Source organism: Canis lupus, chromosome 8 (assembly GCF_003254725.2).
Source record: "Canis lupus dingo isolate Sandy chromosome 8, ASM325472v2, whole genome shotgun sequence".
Taxonomy (NCBI): Eukaryota; Metazoa; Chordata; class Mammalia; order Carnivora; family Canidae; genus Canis; species Canis lupus.
Window position 1 is genome coordinate 13599213 of NC_064250.1, and position 16430 is coordinate 13615642.

General features: G+C 37.9%; 1 protein-coding gene across 3 annotated transcripts; it reads right to left on the bottom strand.

Annotated features, from left to right (window-relative positions):
- Positions 1-11286: 11286 nt before the first annotated feature.
- On the bottom strand, positions 11287-14873 carry CFL2 (cofilin 2). 3 transcript variants are annotated; one of them, XM_025443167.3, is made up of 4 exons: positions 14712-14873; positions 13313-13620; positions 13119-13195; positions 11287-13036 (listed from the first exon to the last, which is right to left on the bottom strand). In XM_025443167.3, the coding sequence occupies exons 1-4, from the start codon at positions 14712-14714 to the stop codon at positions 12924-12926; spliced, it is 501 nt and encodes a 166-aa protein (XP_025298952.1). In that variant the 5' UTR covers positions 14715-14873; the 3' UTR covers positions 11287-12923. The 3 variants fall into 3 exon arrangements, with proteins under 3 accessions (XP_025298952.1, XP_025298953.1, XP_035575759.1); XM_025443168.3 differs by lacking the exon at positions 14712-14873 and adding an exon at positions 14222-14334; XM_035719866.2 differs by lacking the exon at positions 14712-14873 and adding an exon at positions 13740-13837.
- Positions 14874-16430: the final 1557 nt, after the last annotated feature.

Consider the following 16430-nt stretch of genomic DNA (forward strand, 5'->3'; position numbering starts at 1 on the left):
TTCCAGCGCCTAAAATAGTTCTTGGTATAGAGAAAGTAAGAGATAATACTGGCAGAAACCTCCTTCCAATCCTATAGGCCCCACAGAGTACTGACTAGTCTTTCTCTTCCTTGACAGACGAGTTTCTTGAAAGAATAATCTATACACCTCTGCTGCTGTACTTAATTAAGAATGAACATTTAGAAACTTCTATAGCAATTTGACATGGCCATGATCTCCAAGCCTGTCATCAGTGGGCTTGTCTTGTTCAACAGAGTATAGACCTGTTAGCTGGTGGTTATCCAACATACTGGTCACGCACAGCAGGACTGCTGTCAGTCCGTGACAGACTGGGAATCACAGACACTGTGCTTCACCACAGACCTTCGCAAAGCACTGGTCTATACCACACCATTTCCACTTCATCACTTGTTCAGTCTTTTCAGACTGGCATCAGTCCTCCCCACCCTGCTGAAAACGCCACAGGAAATTTCACTGACTTCCTTACGGCCAAGTTTGGTGGATTGATTCATTTTGTCCTCATGCTACGTGACATCTCCAGCATTTGACACCCTTTGCTTCTGTAACATTATGGAAGCTGTGTGCTCCCACCTCCTGACAACTCCTCCGTTCTCTCCAGGCTTCTCTTCTGCCTACCCGTTGGCCTGCTCCTCTTCTCATGTTACACTCACGCAGATTACTGCCGGGCAATCTTACTGATGTTCCATGGTTTCAACTATACACTGTTGACTTCTGAATCTCTATTTCCAGGGTCATAAACTAGATGGTACACTCACGTGCTTAGAATATTTACAAAAGAAATCAGTTTAAGTTAAAAGAGCAAGATAAACAGAGAATTTTTCATTTACAATTATTTTCAAAAATTATACAGTATTTAGCCCCCCAAAACATTTTTATTCCAAATGAAATCTTATATGAACTCTGATATATAAAACAAAATAAAAGCAACTTCTTTGAAGTGAATGTGAGCCCTATCTACTTAGTCCTTTACTTCCTGGGGCTCTCAGGTAATTCCTAAGCCATGGGGTTTCTTTTCTTTATTTTTATTTTTTTTAAGTAGGTTCCACACCCAACAGGAGTTTGAATTCACAACCCTCAGATTCAGAGTAACATGTTCTACTGGCTGAGCCAGCAAGGAACCCCTACCATAGGGTTCCTTAACCTGGGGTCTTTGAATGTCCAAGCGATCCATGGAAAGAATTCAGGGGACCTATGAAAAATTACATTAAAAAAAAAGATTTTATTTATTTATTTGAGAGAGAGAGTGCTCATGTACAAGAGAGCATGAGCATGGTGGAGGGGGTAAAGGGAGAGAAAGCAGCAGGCTCCCTGCTGAGCCAGCCGCAGGACCTTGGTTTCATGATGTGAGCCAAAGGCAGACACTTAACTGACTGAGCCACCCAGGTTCCCTGAAAGTTAAAACACCTTTATTTTAACTAACTGCTACTGAAATCTATTACTTCTTTAAACTATGAATACAGACCCCCCAAAATAGGAATATAGACCATAAACCACAGTACAATCAGCAGTACTTATGGGTTCGTCACCAATAGAAATCATATATTCAAGTAATATTATGTTACTGCAGATCAGAAAGTATTATTTACATTCATCACTACATATTATGGTATTTATTATATTGCCACTAGACACTGTCATGTGTTATTAAAGAAGCATGTTAAGATATCACTTTTGACTGATATATTTTATATATATAAATAAAATACATACATATAAATTTTAAAATCTTATTCTAAGAAGGGATCTATGGTACAAGAGGTTAAGAACCCCTGTAGGAACTCAGGATTCTGTGACAATTACCCACATGGAAAACAAAGCTCCCAAAGTAAGGTCTCTATTTTGGCCCTAGTCCTTCTCCAAAAGAATTTAATGTTAGTGGTGATAAAAAGGCCCTTTTTGTTCTTAATTTTAAAGAGATATTCAGTGAAGAAAGAGGCTGTTGGATCCTTGTTTCGAATAGTTCTCTATTTGAAGGGAAAATGTCTTGATTTAAAAAAAATTATATTCCTTAAATGCTATTTAAAACTCACTTCTACAAAATCTTTTCTCTATTCTTTTTTCTGCACCCCCTCAATGCTTATTCAATTGCTTATCTCTGAATACTTATTAGTTCACAGGTCTATTTTGTTTCGCCAACTGGATTAAAGAAGTGCCCTTGAGAAGTTTATTTCTCAGGATGGCCAGAGTAGTGTTCTACAAATAGACACTAAATAAATATTTCCTGATGTGTATAAGGCCTTTCAAAAAAGTGAGCTTATTTACCATAAAAGCAGTATTAAAAACCAATATGGTTAAGCAATGTTTATTACAAGCTGCTGAAAACAGAGGAATCTTTGAAAGTATTTTATGAAAGGAATTAAGATGTATGTTTATAAATAGCTTTTATTTACAAGTAAGGATTAAAAATCTTCCTTAATAGAAAGTGACCTTTCAGATGACCTGAGAATTCCATTTTCTATCACTAGCACAGTGGGACAGGCTTTCTCTAATGAGCAGAGTATATGAATATTGCTAAATTCTAAAATTTTTTTTTAATTTTTTATTTATTTATGATAGTCACAGAGAGAGAGAGAGAGAGAGAGGCGCAGAGACACAGGCAGAGGGAGAAGCAGGCTCCATGCACCGGGAGCCTGACGTGGGATTCGATCCCGGGTCTCCAGGATCGCGCCCTGGGCCAAAGGCAGGCGCCAAACCGCTGCGCCACCCAGGGATCCCAATTCTAAAATTTTTGATCCAGGAGTTTGGTGTGTCTTGTATGTGATCAAATAAGAGTTTTACACTAAAAGCTCAAGCATGGAATAATAGAAAAATTCAACAATGATTTTTAAAACTATAGGATATATTCCATTTCAAAGATGTTATAGCTATGGTTGTTTTAATTTTTCTTATTTAATGAAACCATTGTTTTATGAACATTACTGCAAACCAGGTTTATAAATCTAAATTCAAGTAGCAGAACTACAACTTTTTAGCCAATGGTTTATTTCAAAATGCTACTTTCATTAAAAAGGTGTTAATATTTAATATTTTTTCCACATTTACAAATTTTTTCCACATTACAGATATTCTCTTCTTAGCCAATCTGATGTTTAAATGACCTTAAATATCAACAATACTAAAAATGTAGCTAACATTTCCCAAATAACGGTTAAAGCCTTGTATCCTTTAATTCTGAAATCAAGTCCTGTCAATTCTCCTACATACTTCTTAAATACACTCATCCTAAGCACATTGGCCACTGCCTTAATTCAGGCCTAACTGCTTCCAATTTCCTCACCCTCCTGTACATTCTCAACATGGTCATAAAGTGATCAGACTTGTGTTTCAGAAAGATCATGGCACTCCTCTGCTTAAAACCCTGCACTGGCTCTTTACCAGGCACAGGTTTCATGTTCATTAGCACGGTATCCATGGCCCTTGACGATATGGCTCATACCTCTCCCACACTTCTCTCATCACAGTGCTTCACACTAAACTAAGCAGCTGTGATGAACTATTTGCAGGGGCTCTGCACGGTTTTTCCTTTCTCCAGGGCCATCCTCTCATACTGCATTCTGGTTAACTCTACCACTCTTCACAGCCCAGCTCAAACATTACTTCTATGAGGCCTTTTTGAAGCCCATCCAACTTCAATGTTAATCATTCCCTCTTCCATTTCTTGTAACATATCATCGTACTTATCACATTGCATTGTAATTGTTTATATGCTTGCCTTTCCTGTATCACTGTAGACTTTGAGATCATGAAAGGTGCTTCATGTTTGTTGAACTGAACTAAATTTGATCTAATGATCTGAGTAATTGGGAAACAGAGATGGAATGTTTCCAGAATGATTCATAGTGGCCAGGAAGATCATGTTTCTTCACAGCAAACATAAATCTTATGTCTCTTTAATCACAGGGATTACCAGACCCTCTTGGAATAGCACACAGAACACAAATGCTTAAATATAGATAACTTCTGGCTTAGTGCAAAATATATACATTGTTTTATCTTAAATCTTTTAGCAGGGTACAAAGTAGATTGAAGGATGGTTTCTTTACACTGCATACAAGGAACTAGTATTTATTCACCTTTATCATACACACATCAGGATAAAAGTAGACTCCTGATATATTGGAAACTATTTTGTAAAATAATTTCTTTGGGGAACAGTGAACGTTATATAATGGGTGCCCATTATCAAGTCCCAATGAAACCAAAGTAGATGGCATAACAAATACAGGGAAATTTTGTGGCTTCAAATATTTATGGTAGATGGTACCAAGTCATCTAGCAAGCATTCAGATAGACGGGATGCATAGTTTTCAAGATCCAAATCTGCTCCTCTGTGACTAAGCCACAATAAAGTTCTCTTTCTGGGATAAAAAATACTAAGGAATTTGTACAAACAATATTTAAGGATGAAGTCCTCCTTTTTACCAGCATGCATAAATCGACTTAAAAACTAGTTTTAACTACAGGTATCTCCATATAATTCATAATAGCTTAACAGGATACTTTGTCTGCAATATTTAAAATTAACTCATGACTTATCTTTATTTGCTCTTTTCTGTATTTTGCAGATTCCACACTAAACACATTATTTTTTAAATAAAAGTGTAATCACTTAAAAAAGTTACCCAGAAAAATATCAATCATGTTAGTCTAGCTCATTTTTTAGGATTTTCCCATCAGAATGTCATTTCTGTTTTACCTAAGGCTCATTTTTAAGAATTCTATTCATTATTTTACATATTTCCAAAAGAAAGTCTGAGTGAAATAAAATATCCAGCACAGAGAAGAAAACTATTGTTGCAGGGGCAATGACACAGAATGACATTTCAACTAATCCCAAAACTTTTTTCTATAGCCAGGACACAAGATTATCTACCTAATTCAATCACCTGGTATTTCTTAAAAACTGCTATTCAATGATAACTATAAGGCATTTTCTCTTTAGCATGTAGATATAAACAAAGCCAAAATAAGGAATTACTTGCTAAATCAACGTCATCATAAATTTAATTCTAATGCAGCAGCTATTCAAAGTCTACACATGACTTGCTAGGCAATAGTATTACAAGTTGTCAATCAACAATGTTACTTTTAAAAATCAAGCCTAAAAAACCCAGATATGTTCTAAAATCTAAATATATTGCAATTAGGAAAATGGCTAACACCAGTTTTGTTAGCTTCCCATCCTGTTCTCCCTTCTGTAAAAGACTTTTTGAAATGGAAACTATAAAATATCTTTACATCCCTTCATAACATAATTATCAATAAGCAGTAAGAGTAAAGGGGTTGTCACTCTTTTTCTCTAGTTCTTTGATCCATAGCTTTATTTATTTTGGGGGGTGCCTGCATGGCTCAGTTGGCTAAGCGTCTCTGCCTTCAGCTCAGGTCATGATTTCAAGGTCCTGGGATTGGGCCCCACATCAGGCTCTCTGCTTCTTCCTCTCCTTCTGGCCTTTATCCCACTCATACTCTCTCACTAATAATAAAATCTTAAGAAAACAAAGAGATTTATTTATTTGAGAGAGAGAGAGAGAGAGAGAGAGAGAGAGACCATGCAGGGGAGGGACTGACGGAAAGAATCTCAAGCAGACTCCCCACCGAGCACAGAGCCCAATATTGGGCTTGATCTAACAACTCTGAGATCATGACCGGAGCTAAAACCAAGAGTTGGACACTTAATTGAGTGAGCTACTCAGGTGCCCTATAGCTTTTTTTTTTTTTTTTAAAGATTTTATTTTTAAGTAATCTCTACATCCAACATGGGGCTTGAACCCACAATCCTGAGATCAAGAGTTGCACACTCTTCCAACTGAGCCAGCCAGGTGTCCCTGATCCATTGCTTCTTTATACACAAAAGGTTTACACATTAATCTTCACATAAAATTCTTTTACATTTATTTCATGAAGTCTACATCTCTTTTATATCTTATTCCTTATATGATATAGCAACATTTTATGATTTCTAGAACAAAGTACTGCCATTTTGACCTTTGACAAAACTAATTACGCCAATTTGGGAACTGCCTTTTTCATATGGTGATTTAGTTTGTTGCTAATAATAATTTAAAAAAGGCCCTATCAGCTTACAGGAACACATAGAAATTATGGGCCAGGGATCCCTGGGTGGCTTGGCGGTTTGGCGCCTGCCTTCAGCCCAGGGCATGATCCTGGAGGGCCAGGATCGAGTCCCCGGATCAACCCGGGATCGAGTCCCACATTGGGCTCCCTGCATGGGACCTGCTTCTCCCTCTGCCTGTGTCTCCGCCTCTCTCTCTGTGCGTCTGTCATGAATGAATAAATAAAATCTTAAAAAAAAAAAGAAAAGAAACGATGGGCCATATGCCCACAAATTTTATGACTCACTCAGTAACTATCAATTTCCCAAAGGAAATATTTGAAATTCCACCATTACGAATATATAAAATGAGGAAAAAAGTACAAAAGTTCGTGCCATTAACTTGAGTTTTCATGTTAGAAAATTATACATTTGAACAAAAATCTGTTCCAAATTTTCATGTTATCTGTTCTTTCATGTTATGCCGAATAAACTACTAAACCATTCTGTATGCATAATCAAACTTGCTGTAGAAGTCAAGAGTAAATGAAAGTATTTATATATCTAGATGAAGAGTAATCAAAGCTATTTCCAAGTGAACAAATCTAAGGTACATTTAAGAAAAATCTAATAAGCTCAAAAGATTAATTGGCATTTTCCATTTTTAAAGATTACTTTGCTTATCAAATGCATATTCTCATATTCCGTTGTTTCAATAATCTAGAATAAGCCTTTTCTCTTAATGGGAACAAATTCATTTGTGTGCCTTTAACAATACAAGTATTGCCAAAGACAAAAATAACTTTTTAAAATATTAATGACAATACACAACTGATAAATTATGGAACACTACGTTTGAAACATGATGTACTATATGTTGGCTAATTGAATTTAAAATAAAAAAATTAAAATATTAATGACAGGGATGCCTGGTGGTACAGTCCATTAAGCATCTAACTCTTGGTTTTGGCCCTGATCATGATCAGGTCATGATCTCAGAGTTATGAGATAGAGCCCTGCATCGGGCTCTGTGCTTAGTGATTCTCTCTCAACCCTCATTGCTAGTGCTCTCTCTCTCCCCCCTCCCACTTGTGCTCTCTCAAATAAATAAATCTTTAATATATTTTTTTAAAGATTTTATTTATTCATTAGAGACAGAAGGAGAGGCACAGACATAAGCAGAGGGAGAAGTAGGCTCCACTCAGGAAGCCTGACGTGGGACTCAATCTTGGGTCTCTAGGATCACACCCTGGGCCAAAGGCGGCGCTAAACCGCTGAGCCACCGGGGCTGCCCTAAAAAAATATTAAAATTTTTTATAAATAAAAATATTTATATTAAATATTTTTAATAAAATATTTTAGACGCCTTGCAGGAATACAGCAATGCTTCTTTTATCTACAGCTCAGCTATTTTACATACTTACTAAAAATCCAAAAACCAAGAATCCAGAAAGTACACCAAAGTTCTTTAAATAGCCAAAAGAAATGTTAGGAGGTTCATGTGCTCAGGTATTTTGCTCTCAAGCCCAAGTCTATTCACTTTATGTACACAATTCTAAACAACCTGGCTTTCCAAGTCCACATGAGATGAAAAGCAACAATTAAGAGAAAATGCTATAAATAGACTGTTAATAGTAAAATGCAGTATCTAAGAGTTTGTAAAAAGTCAAAAGGAAAGCTAAAGTGGCACCTGGGTGGCTAAGTCGGTTAAGTGTCTGACTCTTGATTTTGGCTCAGGTCATAATCTCAGGGTGAGATCAAGCCCTGCAATGGGCTCTGTGGTGGGTGTAGAGCCCGCTTATGATTTTCTCTCTCCTTCTTCCTTTACCCCTTCCCCCCATCTTCTCTCGCTCTGATTTAAAAAAAAAAAAAAAGGAAAGCTACAAAAAAAAATTGCATTAAAAAATCCAAAGTTGACTGTTCTGAGGCCAATTACTTAAAAGTAATCATGTACTTCAAGAGAATCTTAGCATACTAGTACCTTATAAAGTTGAAATTAATAACTTTGAATCTTTTATACAGTTTCTTCTATTTAAGTATTACATTTTGACACCAGCCTACTTTTTGGTAGTATGACTACATCTGGTTTGCTGGGAACTGTTACAACTTAAGCCTGTTGTCCTGGGATAATTATTAAAACTCTCCCTTTTGTTCTAAAAAAAAGTCCTGGTTTGGATTGCAAATTTAAAAAAAAAATTATTTATATATTCATGAGAGACACAGAGAGAGGCAGAGGTCTAGGCAGAGGGAGAAGCAGGCTCCCTCTGGGGAGCCTGATGTGGGACTTGATACCAGGACCCCAGGATCATAACCTGAGCCAAAGGCACACTCAACCACTGAGCCACCCAGGTGTCCCTATAGAGCGCTATGTGCCAGTAATTACTCAAGGTGTTTTCATTAATCCTCAAATTCTATGAGATAGGGTACAATCACTATCTCCTTTTATACATGAACTAAGGCTCCGAGAGGTTGATTTTTTTAAGGTCACTCGATAAGTGTTAAAGGCTGATATGTGAACAACCCAAGCAATCTGATAACAAACTTCTAATACTTAGCCACTTTAATACAAAGTACTATTTCTCCTTTGAAAGATGACTAGAGGAGCATAGGGAGGGAGACATCCAAGTTTTTGGAAAAAGAATGAGGTATCAGCCTTGGGGGCCTGGCTGGCTATGTCCAGTAGAGCATGTGATTCTTGAATTCAGGGTTGCGAGTTTGAGTCCCATGTTGGGTGTAGAGATTACTTAAAATCTTTAAAACAATTTTTTCTAAAAAAAAAAAAGAGGTATCAGCTTTCTGGAAAATGGGTCTATACAATCCTTATGGGTTTCCATAATCTCATAAACTTACAATACCGAAACATCTAAGAAAATCTTTGAAGTGTAAAATTATTTTAGGCTTTTATGACCATGGGCTTCCTTAGGAGACAAAAATCCCAAGACTATTTTTCAAATATTCTTGAGACACTACTTTGAAAATATACTAATTATATCCTGCTCAAAAAAAAAATAGATTATTCTACTTTTAAAAAAAAGTAAATTAGTAACTCGTTCTCCATTATATAAATGCAGAGTGAAAAGTATACTGGACAGGAATCAGCTTTGCTACTCAGTAACTGAGCTGTCTCTTAACCTCTCCAGACTTTAGTTTCTTTGTGTGTAGCAAAGAAATAATGAAAAAAAAAAAAGGATGTTAATAATGATAAGCAGGCATAGGTTTTCAACAACCTGGATCATGACTCATGACAAGTATTCCATACCAATTATTTCTCTAGCTTTATTTCCTCTTTAATTCAAAATTATTTGGGGGAAAAGACTAGTAATTGGTTGTATGTAAAAAAGAAAACTACACTTAAAAAATTAAGCGCAGTCACAAACATCAACTCAGCAGCTATGCTTTGCTACTTTCTGAAAAACCGATGTCACGTGCCAGCTAATTCTCACACTGTAAGATTAAGTGGAATAATTACAAAAATGAAGCGGTTCAAAGACTTATAATAAATCTTAAGATTATAATAATCTTATAATAACCTTATCTTAAACATGGTTGTCTACTTAACTACATTTAGAATGGTTTAACTAAATTATTACATTTATATAGCATTTTCTTGTTTTCCAAAAGTCATTTCCATAGTTGACCCTCTGTAATGAGGAATGATAGACAGTTATTATGATAAGGCTCAAAAAGAATAATTTACCCAACTGCTTTATGACAGGAAATTGAAGTGGAGGAATGACTCCCAATTCTACAAGGAAAAAAGCAATTTGGATGTTCCAAAGCAAAAGAAAAGGCTCAGACTTCTTTACTGGCTGAGATGAATACGGAACATCCATAAATTCAAGCTGTCTGAAAAAGCAATCATCACTGGAGCCTGCCAGCACATCTCTAACAATTTTAATATTCATGAAAAATTAATATGCATGTTTGTTTGGATCTCAAAGTATCATTAAATTTGCTACCAAAAATAGGACCTATAAAAAGCAGAATCAGATTTTTTGAGCGGCAAACCTAACGAAGGGTGTTCCCAATCCTTCTATGATTAACCATTGCTGAGATTATTCCTTAATAAGGTACTTAATTTTCTCCCAAACCTCATTTGCTAGATTTCATCAATTAGCTCCTACAAGGGATCTATATCAGAAAAACTCAAAGACGACTTTCTTCCAATCTACTAAAAAGGCACATTAAATATACAATGCTGGCCTCATTATTTTAGATAATGATTGAAAACAACAGCTGATGATAGCCAGTTTGGGACAAATGCCAACTGTTCCCATTTGTCTGAAAATGTTAAAATTAATTGCTATAGCATTAAGTTTTCAAAGAATATTGATACCTGTAAATGAGAAAGTTTATCAACTAAAATCCTGAAAAAGACTAAAGATAATGGTGCCTCCTTAATCTGCAACATTAGTTTTGAAATTTTTAATGTTCTTAAGTGTAAGGAAACACATCTCAACAGCTTTATATATTTTCATACATTTTATTTTTTTAAACACTTATAATTTTGCAAGCTAGCAGTAAAATATTGCCCTCAATATTTTACTAATTAGCACCGTATACTTTTTAAAGCTAACTGGAACATTGTTTCATTGTAAATGATTGTAAAATAAAATGATCATTTCAAATGCCAAATTAGTCTCAAGTAACATGTGAATCATTAATTTTATCATTATTTTTGGCTTTATGCACAAAGATGTATTTCAAAGATGAACTTAGTATCAGTTCCGTCAATTGAACAAAGTACCACAGTTTAAAGCAATATTTAATTTCTGAAATTATTATTTATGAGGCATATAAGAAAGCTGATAAATCAGCTATAAAAAACAAAAGATACTACATAACTTATTTAGAGTCCCTTATTTTTTTAGACGAATGAGGAAAATAATGAAAAATTCCACGGTATAAGAATCAGTTACACATATGGTTTAGTGTATGTCAGTATGAGTTTAGCCTTACCAAAAAGCCATCAAAATGTCCAGCATATTTCACAGGGACAGCTGGAAGCCTGAAATAAGATGGCTCAGTACAAAAGACCCCAAGCCATTCATATAATTTTAAATGGAAGCCTAGACATTTAAATCTTATTTTTGTTTTTACTTGAAAAAATATTCTGAAAATATGGGAAAATATCTAATTATACTCAAATTACTTCCACACATTAAAAAAAGGGGGAGAGTTTTTGTTTCCTGTTTTCTGATAAGAGCATTCTTAAAAAAAAAAAAAAAAAGAGCATTCTTCAGAGCTATGGGGTTAAGTTCTAAGCCACGATTGACTGCTTACTAGCATGCCTGTTTTGCATACCAGTAGAATCAAGTCCAGTTTTGCCATTTGTGGATAACTATGACAAGATACAAAAGCATGTGTTTGCCATAAATAGCTCTGGCTAACAGCAAACTGCTCACACTGAGCAGATCAAATTCTCTATAAGGAGAGCACTCTGGACCACAGCCAAATCCCACTACTAATGCTTAAGACTGCTACATCATTATTTTTTCCAATTTGCAAAATATATTAAGAAATAATAGCTGAAATGAAAGTTCCTAAACATGAGAAGTATTAACCTTTGAAGGACATTTTATAAGTTTTCATTATGACCAAATATGCAGTAAGAGCTTCCTGCTTCTACTAGTCATTTACTTAGAAATGTAAACGTGAATTAAAAAACAACTACCCTAATTTATCCAGAGAATAAATCTGGTATTGAAGAATATTTTTCAAAGTGCAAAAAATAACTTCTGATCTTCATATTAACATATAAGGAAATAAATAAACTAATGCTTATAAAAGTATCCCGCTATAACAATAATATTTTCTATTAGTTGGCTTTAGGATAGAATATTTTTTAAACTCAACAAACTGGAAAATATGCATGAATGTTGTACAAAAAAATTCTTAAATGACCAGTGCAAAGATTAACAGTAGCTGTTTACCCTAAAAGTTGCTTCACGTAACATTTTGCAAAATGTCCAAGGAAAACAAGGCAACGTTCTGTAATATGCCACAATTTTTATTGCAACGTGGCCATTTTTGTGAGGGTAGGGAGTTTGATCTCAAAAACAATGTTCCATTTAAGGCTCTTTTATACAGAAATTGCCATCATGACTGATATTCAAAATATTTTTAGTGTTGCAAAACTTACATGGTAAACATAAACTCCTACACTTATTCAGTAGTGTACACTCAATAGAAAACAAAAAGGCATTAGTAACAGCTATTTCTTTTAAGATATGCAGGTAACAGGAATGAATACTGAGGTACTAGGATAAGTTGATGACACAGTTAACAAAACTTAATTGGCATTCCTTTTGGGGGGGTGGGAGGTTAAACTCATTACAAAAAAAGTGCTTTCAATGCATAGTGTTAAATCTGTGCTGCCATGTCACAAAAATAGGCTTGCCAAGGCAGGTGAGGTGTATGAATGCTCGAGCCTCACAGAACTGCAATCAAGTGCAACTATAAATAATACTGAATAAAGTTTACCATCTGACCAGTGGATAATACTTTCAAGGCATTCAATCAGCTTACCCTTTGCAGTATTCTAAGCTATTCACATTGACAATCACTTTCATTGTAGTGCTTGCTGCAAGGGAGGCATATAACGAGTTGTTTTGGCTAAAATATGATGGGAAGGCATTCCTTGGGTTCTACATAAAAGTAACAGTATTAAACAGTCTAATGGCAATCACTGATAGGCTGCTTACATGAATGATATTTCCTTCATTCACTGTATTGGAAGGACCCAGTGGGAAGAGGGGGAAAAAAAAAAAACACCACCTAATACTATTTCAATTGATTGAGCTGGAGAAATGGAAGCTCCTTAAGATCCAGATGGCACTTGAATCTCATTTTATAAGGGTTTTCCTTCAAGTGAAACTACTACGTTGCCTCCCAATTTCTCTCCAAGTGTCGAACGGTCCTTTATATCATCCAAGCCATTTACTTGCCACTCATGTTTAATACCTAAAAAGGAAAAACATTATCCCATTATCTTATTATAATTAAGAAAGAGTAATTCCTCTGCACAAATTTTTAATGTTTGTACCTGTAAATTTCTTTTTAATGGCATCTTTAGAGCTAGCATAAATCATCTTGCTTTTTAAAGGTGCACTTTCAGGAGCCCTACAGAAAAAAGAAACAATTGTTGAATCCCACTTAAAAGGAAAACAAAGGCAAAACTGACTATGTTAATAACAATCCTTGCATTTTAAAAGTACTTTTTCTTTTGTTTTTACACACCAGAATATAAATACTAGGTCTTCTTTCTTAGACTCTTTTGTTTCGTATGTGGCATCGTACAAAGCATATCGGCAATCATTCAGAGGTAGCAACTTCACAAAAGATGTGTAGGGGTCCTCTACAGTATCACCAATGTCACCCACCAAGATCTGTTTTGCTTCCTCTACAATTATTTGTCTTTTGTCATCGCTTAAACAGAAGAGAACTGCTTTCTTTCTTTTTTTGATCTCCTCTTGTGTAGAAGATTTCCTTACTTTCATATCATTAAAAACTTTGATGACTTCATCATTCACTGTAACTCCAGAAGCCTGAAATAAAAAAAGAACAGTAATTCAGAACAAGTATTTTGGTTTTAACCAAAATTACTGTTTGCCTAGAGAGGATTCACGGATTCACTTTAATCTGGACATCAAAAATTGCATCCTACCAGGCAAGCAGTCCAATCAGAGTTGCCACATTTTAAGTATCAGTATATGAGATGCACCGAAGGATTCTAACTCGTCCTGCCCCATTCATCCTTTTTAAAGGGATTTGGAGGTTGAAGTAAATGGAAGGTAGAGGGAAAGGGACAAATACAAGCTGTCCCATCCCTGAAATGTTTCCTATTTCACTGGGTGATGTCAGAGCTTCAGGAGCAGCAGCAAAAATACCTTCTGTATTGTGTCAACTCTGCTGGCCTTAAAAAAACACTTTTGGATTTCAGTTAAAGCTTCTACTATTTTTTTTTTCTTTAAAGTCATCCTAGCCAGTGCCGTTTCCTCATAAGGAAAGAGAATCAAGTGTGAACTCCAAACCGCCCACGGCTACAACATAATTGCCTCACAGCTCAAATGCAGACGCTTCAAAACTAACGGAGCTAGTGTAAAAGCTTTTTACGGAGAAAAGGCATTTTAAAAAGCGTTCTCTCACCTCCTTAACCTCCTCTTAGGGGTTTTATTACAGGGCCAGCAAGATCCTTCACAGAAAGCCTTCATTCAGCAAGGGCTCTTTAGAGCACGTACCAATTTGAGGCGAGCGCCCAGTAAATAAGGAAGCCCCGCGCGAGCGCCGCGCGCCCAGGACGAGCCCCGCAGACCCTCCCGCGCCGCGGGCCGCCGCTCGGCACGCCCGACCTCTCCAGACGCCGCTGCCCGGCTCAGGCCTCAGGCCCCAGCCCCGGTCCGCGCCCTCCTCGCCCTCAGGAATCCGAAGAGCGGCAGGGCCTGGCCTGACGGCGGGAGGGTAGGCCGGCCGGCTGGAGAGGCAGAGCAGCGGGGCCGCAGCGCAGCAGCCCCCCGCCTTGAAGGCCCAAATCGGGCTAAAATGGCGGCCTCACTCCCAGGGCCCTGCAGGACCGCGCGGGGGTTTTTGCTCGACGCGTCCCGGCCCTCGGTCCCCCGGGGCGGCGCGCCCGCCTTACCATAGTGCCCGCGGCTGTGGCTGCGGCGGCGGCGGCGGCGGCGGCTCGGGCTCCGCTCTGTGGCACTGGTGGGAAGAGAGGGAGGGGCTGGCGGGCGGGCAGCGGCGAGTGCGGGGCACGCCGGGAGCTGCAGCCCGAGAGGCAGAGGCGGAGGCGGCGGCGGCGGCGGCGGCCGGGGGGCTGCGGGCGGCGGGCGGGGCGGTCACGTGGGCACGCCCCGAGCCGGCCCTTCCGCCGCCCGGCCCCGCCCGCGTCCTCGGCCTGACCCCGGCGCGCGCGCCCAGCAGGCCCGGCGGCTGCGCGGCGGTGGCTGGGGCCCAGGGGCTTGCAGAGCCGCCTCCAGCCCCGGGGCGCCGCTCGTCGGCCGGCCGGGGGGTGGCGCTTTCACTCTGCCTCCCCGAGGGCGCTGCTCCCGGCCTGGGGCGCCAAGGTGTCTTTCCTTGGGTCCCCTGTGGTTTCCACCGAAAGGGGCTGGATTCCAACGTTTTGAGGGTTTTTTTTTTTTTTTTTTTTGGAGAACACATAAGACGTGGTGTGAATTGTTTAGATTTCCTTCCTCCAGTTAGATGAAAATAAATACTATAGGGGGTTACCCCAGTTGACTGAATTACTCAGCAAAAGCAAAATGATAAACAGAAGCGTAAAATCACTTTCCCAAAGTCTGTGGTTGGCATAGTAACAACAGGGGGAAATTGGGTAGCAACATCCCTTGGTCATATCCTTTTGTATCTTAGACTTCATAGGATGCGGATGCACTCTCTTTTTTTTCATGAAACCCCAGCTGTGACAGCTGATATCAAATAAACGGACCCAAGGGTAGAGAGAGTCCTCCTTCCTGGCAATCACAACCTCTTCTGGCAAAGCCTGCATAACTGAGCCAAGGCTCTTCTCTAACTAAACCTTTTTTGTACTTACACATGTATCCTGTTTATCATAGAAAAAAATATCGATGACATTTTCGATGAAAATTTTCACAGATATTTACTGCTTCATGAGTTTATATGAAAAATGATAACTGAAACACTTATCTATAACGAAAGGAGATCTAATAAAGTGTTTTATTATTTTGGGTTGATTTATGCTACCTTTACTCCTGAACGCTTACTATTTCTCTCTTTCCTCATTTGTAAAATTGGTAAAATAAATTTAAAGCTCTGATCAATAGTTAAACTTATTTTGTGAAAAAGACTTGCACTAAAAAAGCACAATTGTTATTGCCTAAGACTGCTGGGAGCAAAATAGTAAGTGCAGATAAACCTTGACACAAACTAAGCCAGATGTGCAGCTCATAAGCAAGAACTTTGGGCTGGGAATTGAGAGACTTGGGTATTAATCTTGGTACTGCCCCTATCCCTGTAACTTTGAAGGGCTTTCAACATTGCCGACATCTGTAAAACAGCTCTTATTAAAATATCTTTAAAGTCCTTTCCAGATTTAAAATTCAGTTTCCTACCATACCACTGTTTCTCAGGAAATTGTATATATATGTTCTCAGGATTAAGCAAATTTAGGGATGGAATATTAGAGTGAGAAGGGGTTATGCCCTAGTTGTGTGATAAAACCTTGTGTCCAAAATTTAATGTATTTTAAATGTACCATGTTAGGTATTGCCCAGCAAACATAGACCTGGCTTAATGTCCACAGCCTGTGTGTATTTTCTTTTCTTTTTTTAAATATTTTATTCATGAGAGACAGAGAGAGAGAGAGAGAGAGAGGCAG

Excerpts from the sequence above, each read along its gene's own strand:
- CFL2 (XM_025443167.3), bottom strand. Across the intron at positions 13,196-13,312 it reads GACCTAGTATTTATATTCTG|GGCTCCTGAAAGTGCACCTT; the intron begins GTGTGTAAAAAC and ends TTTTTTCTGTAG. Across the intron at positions 13,037-13,118 it reads CATTAAAAAGAAATTTACAG|GTATTAAACATGAGTGGCAA; the intron begins GTACAAACATTA and ends TTTCCTTTTTAG.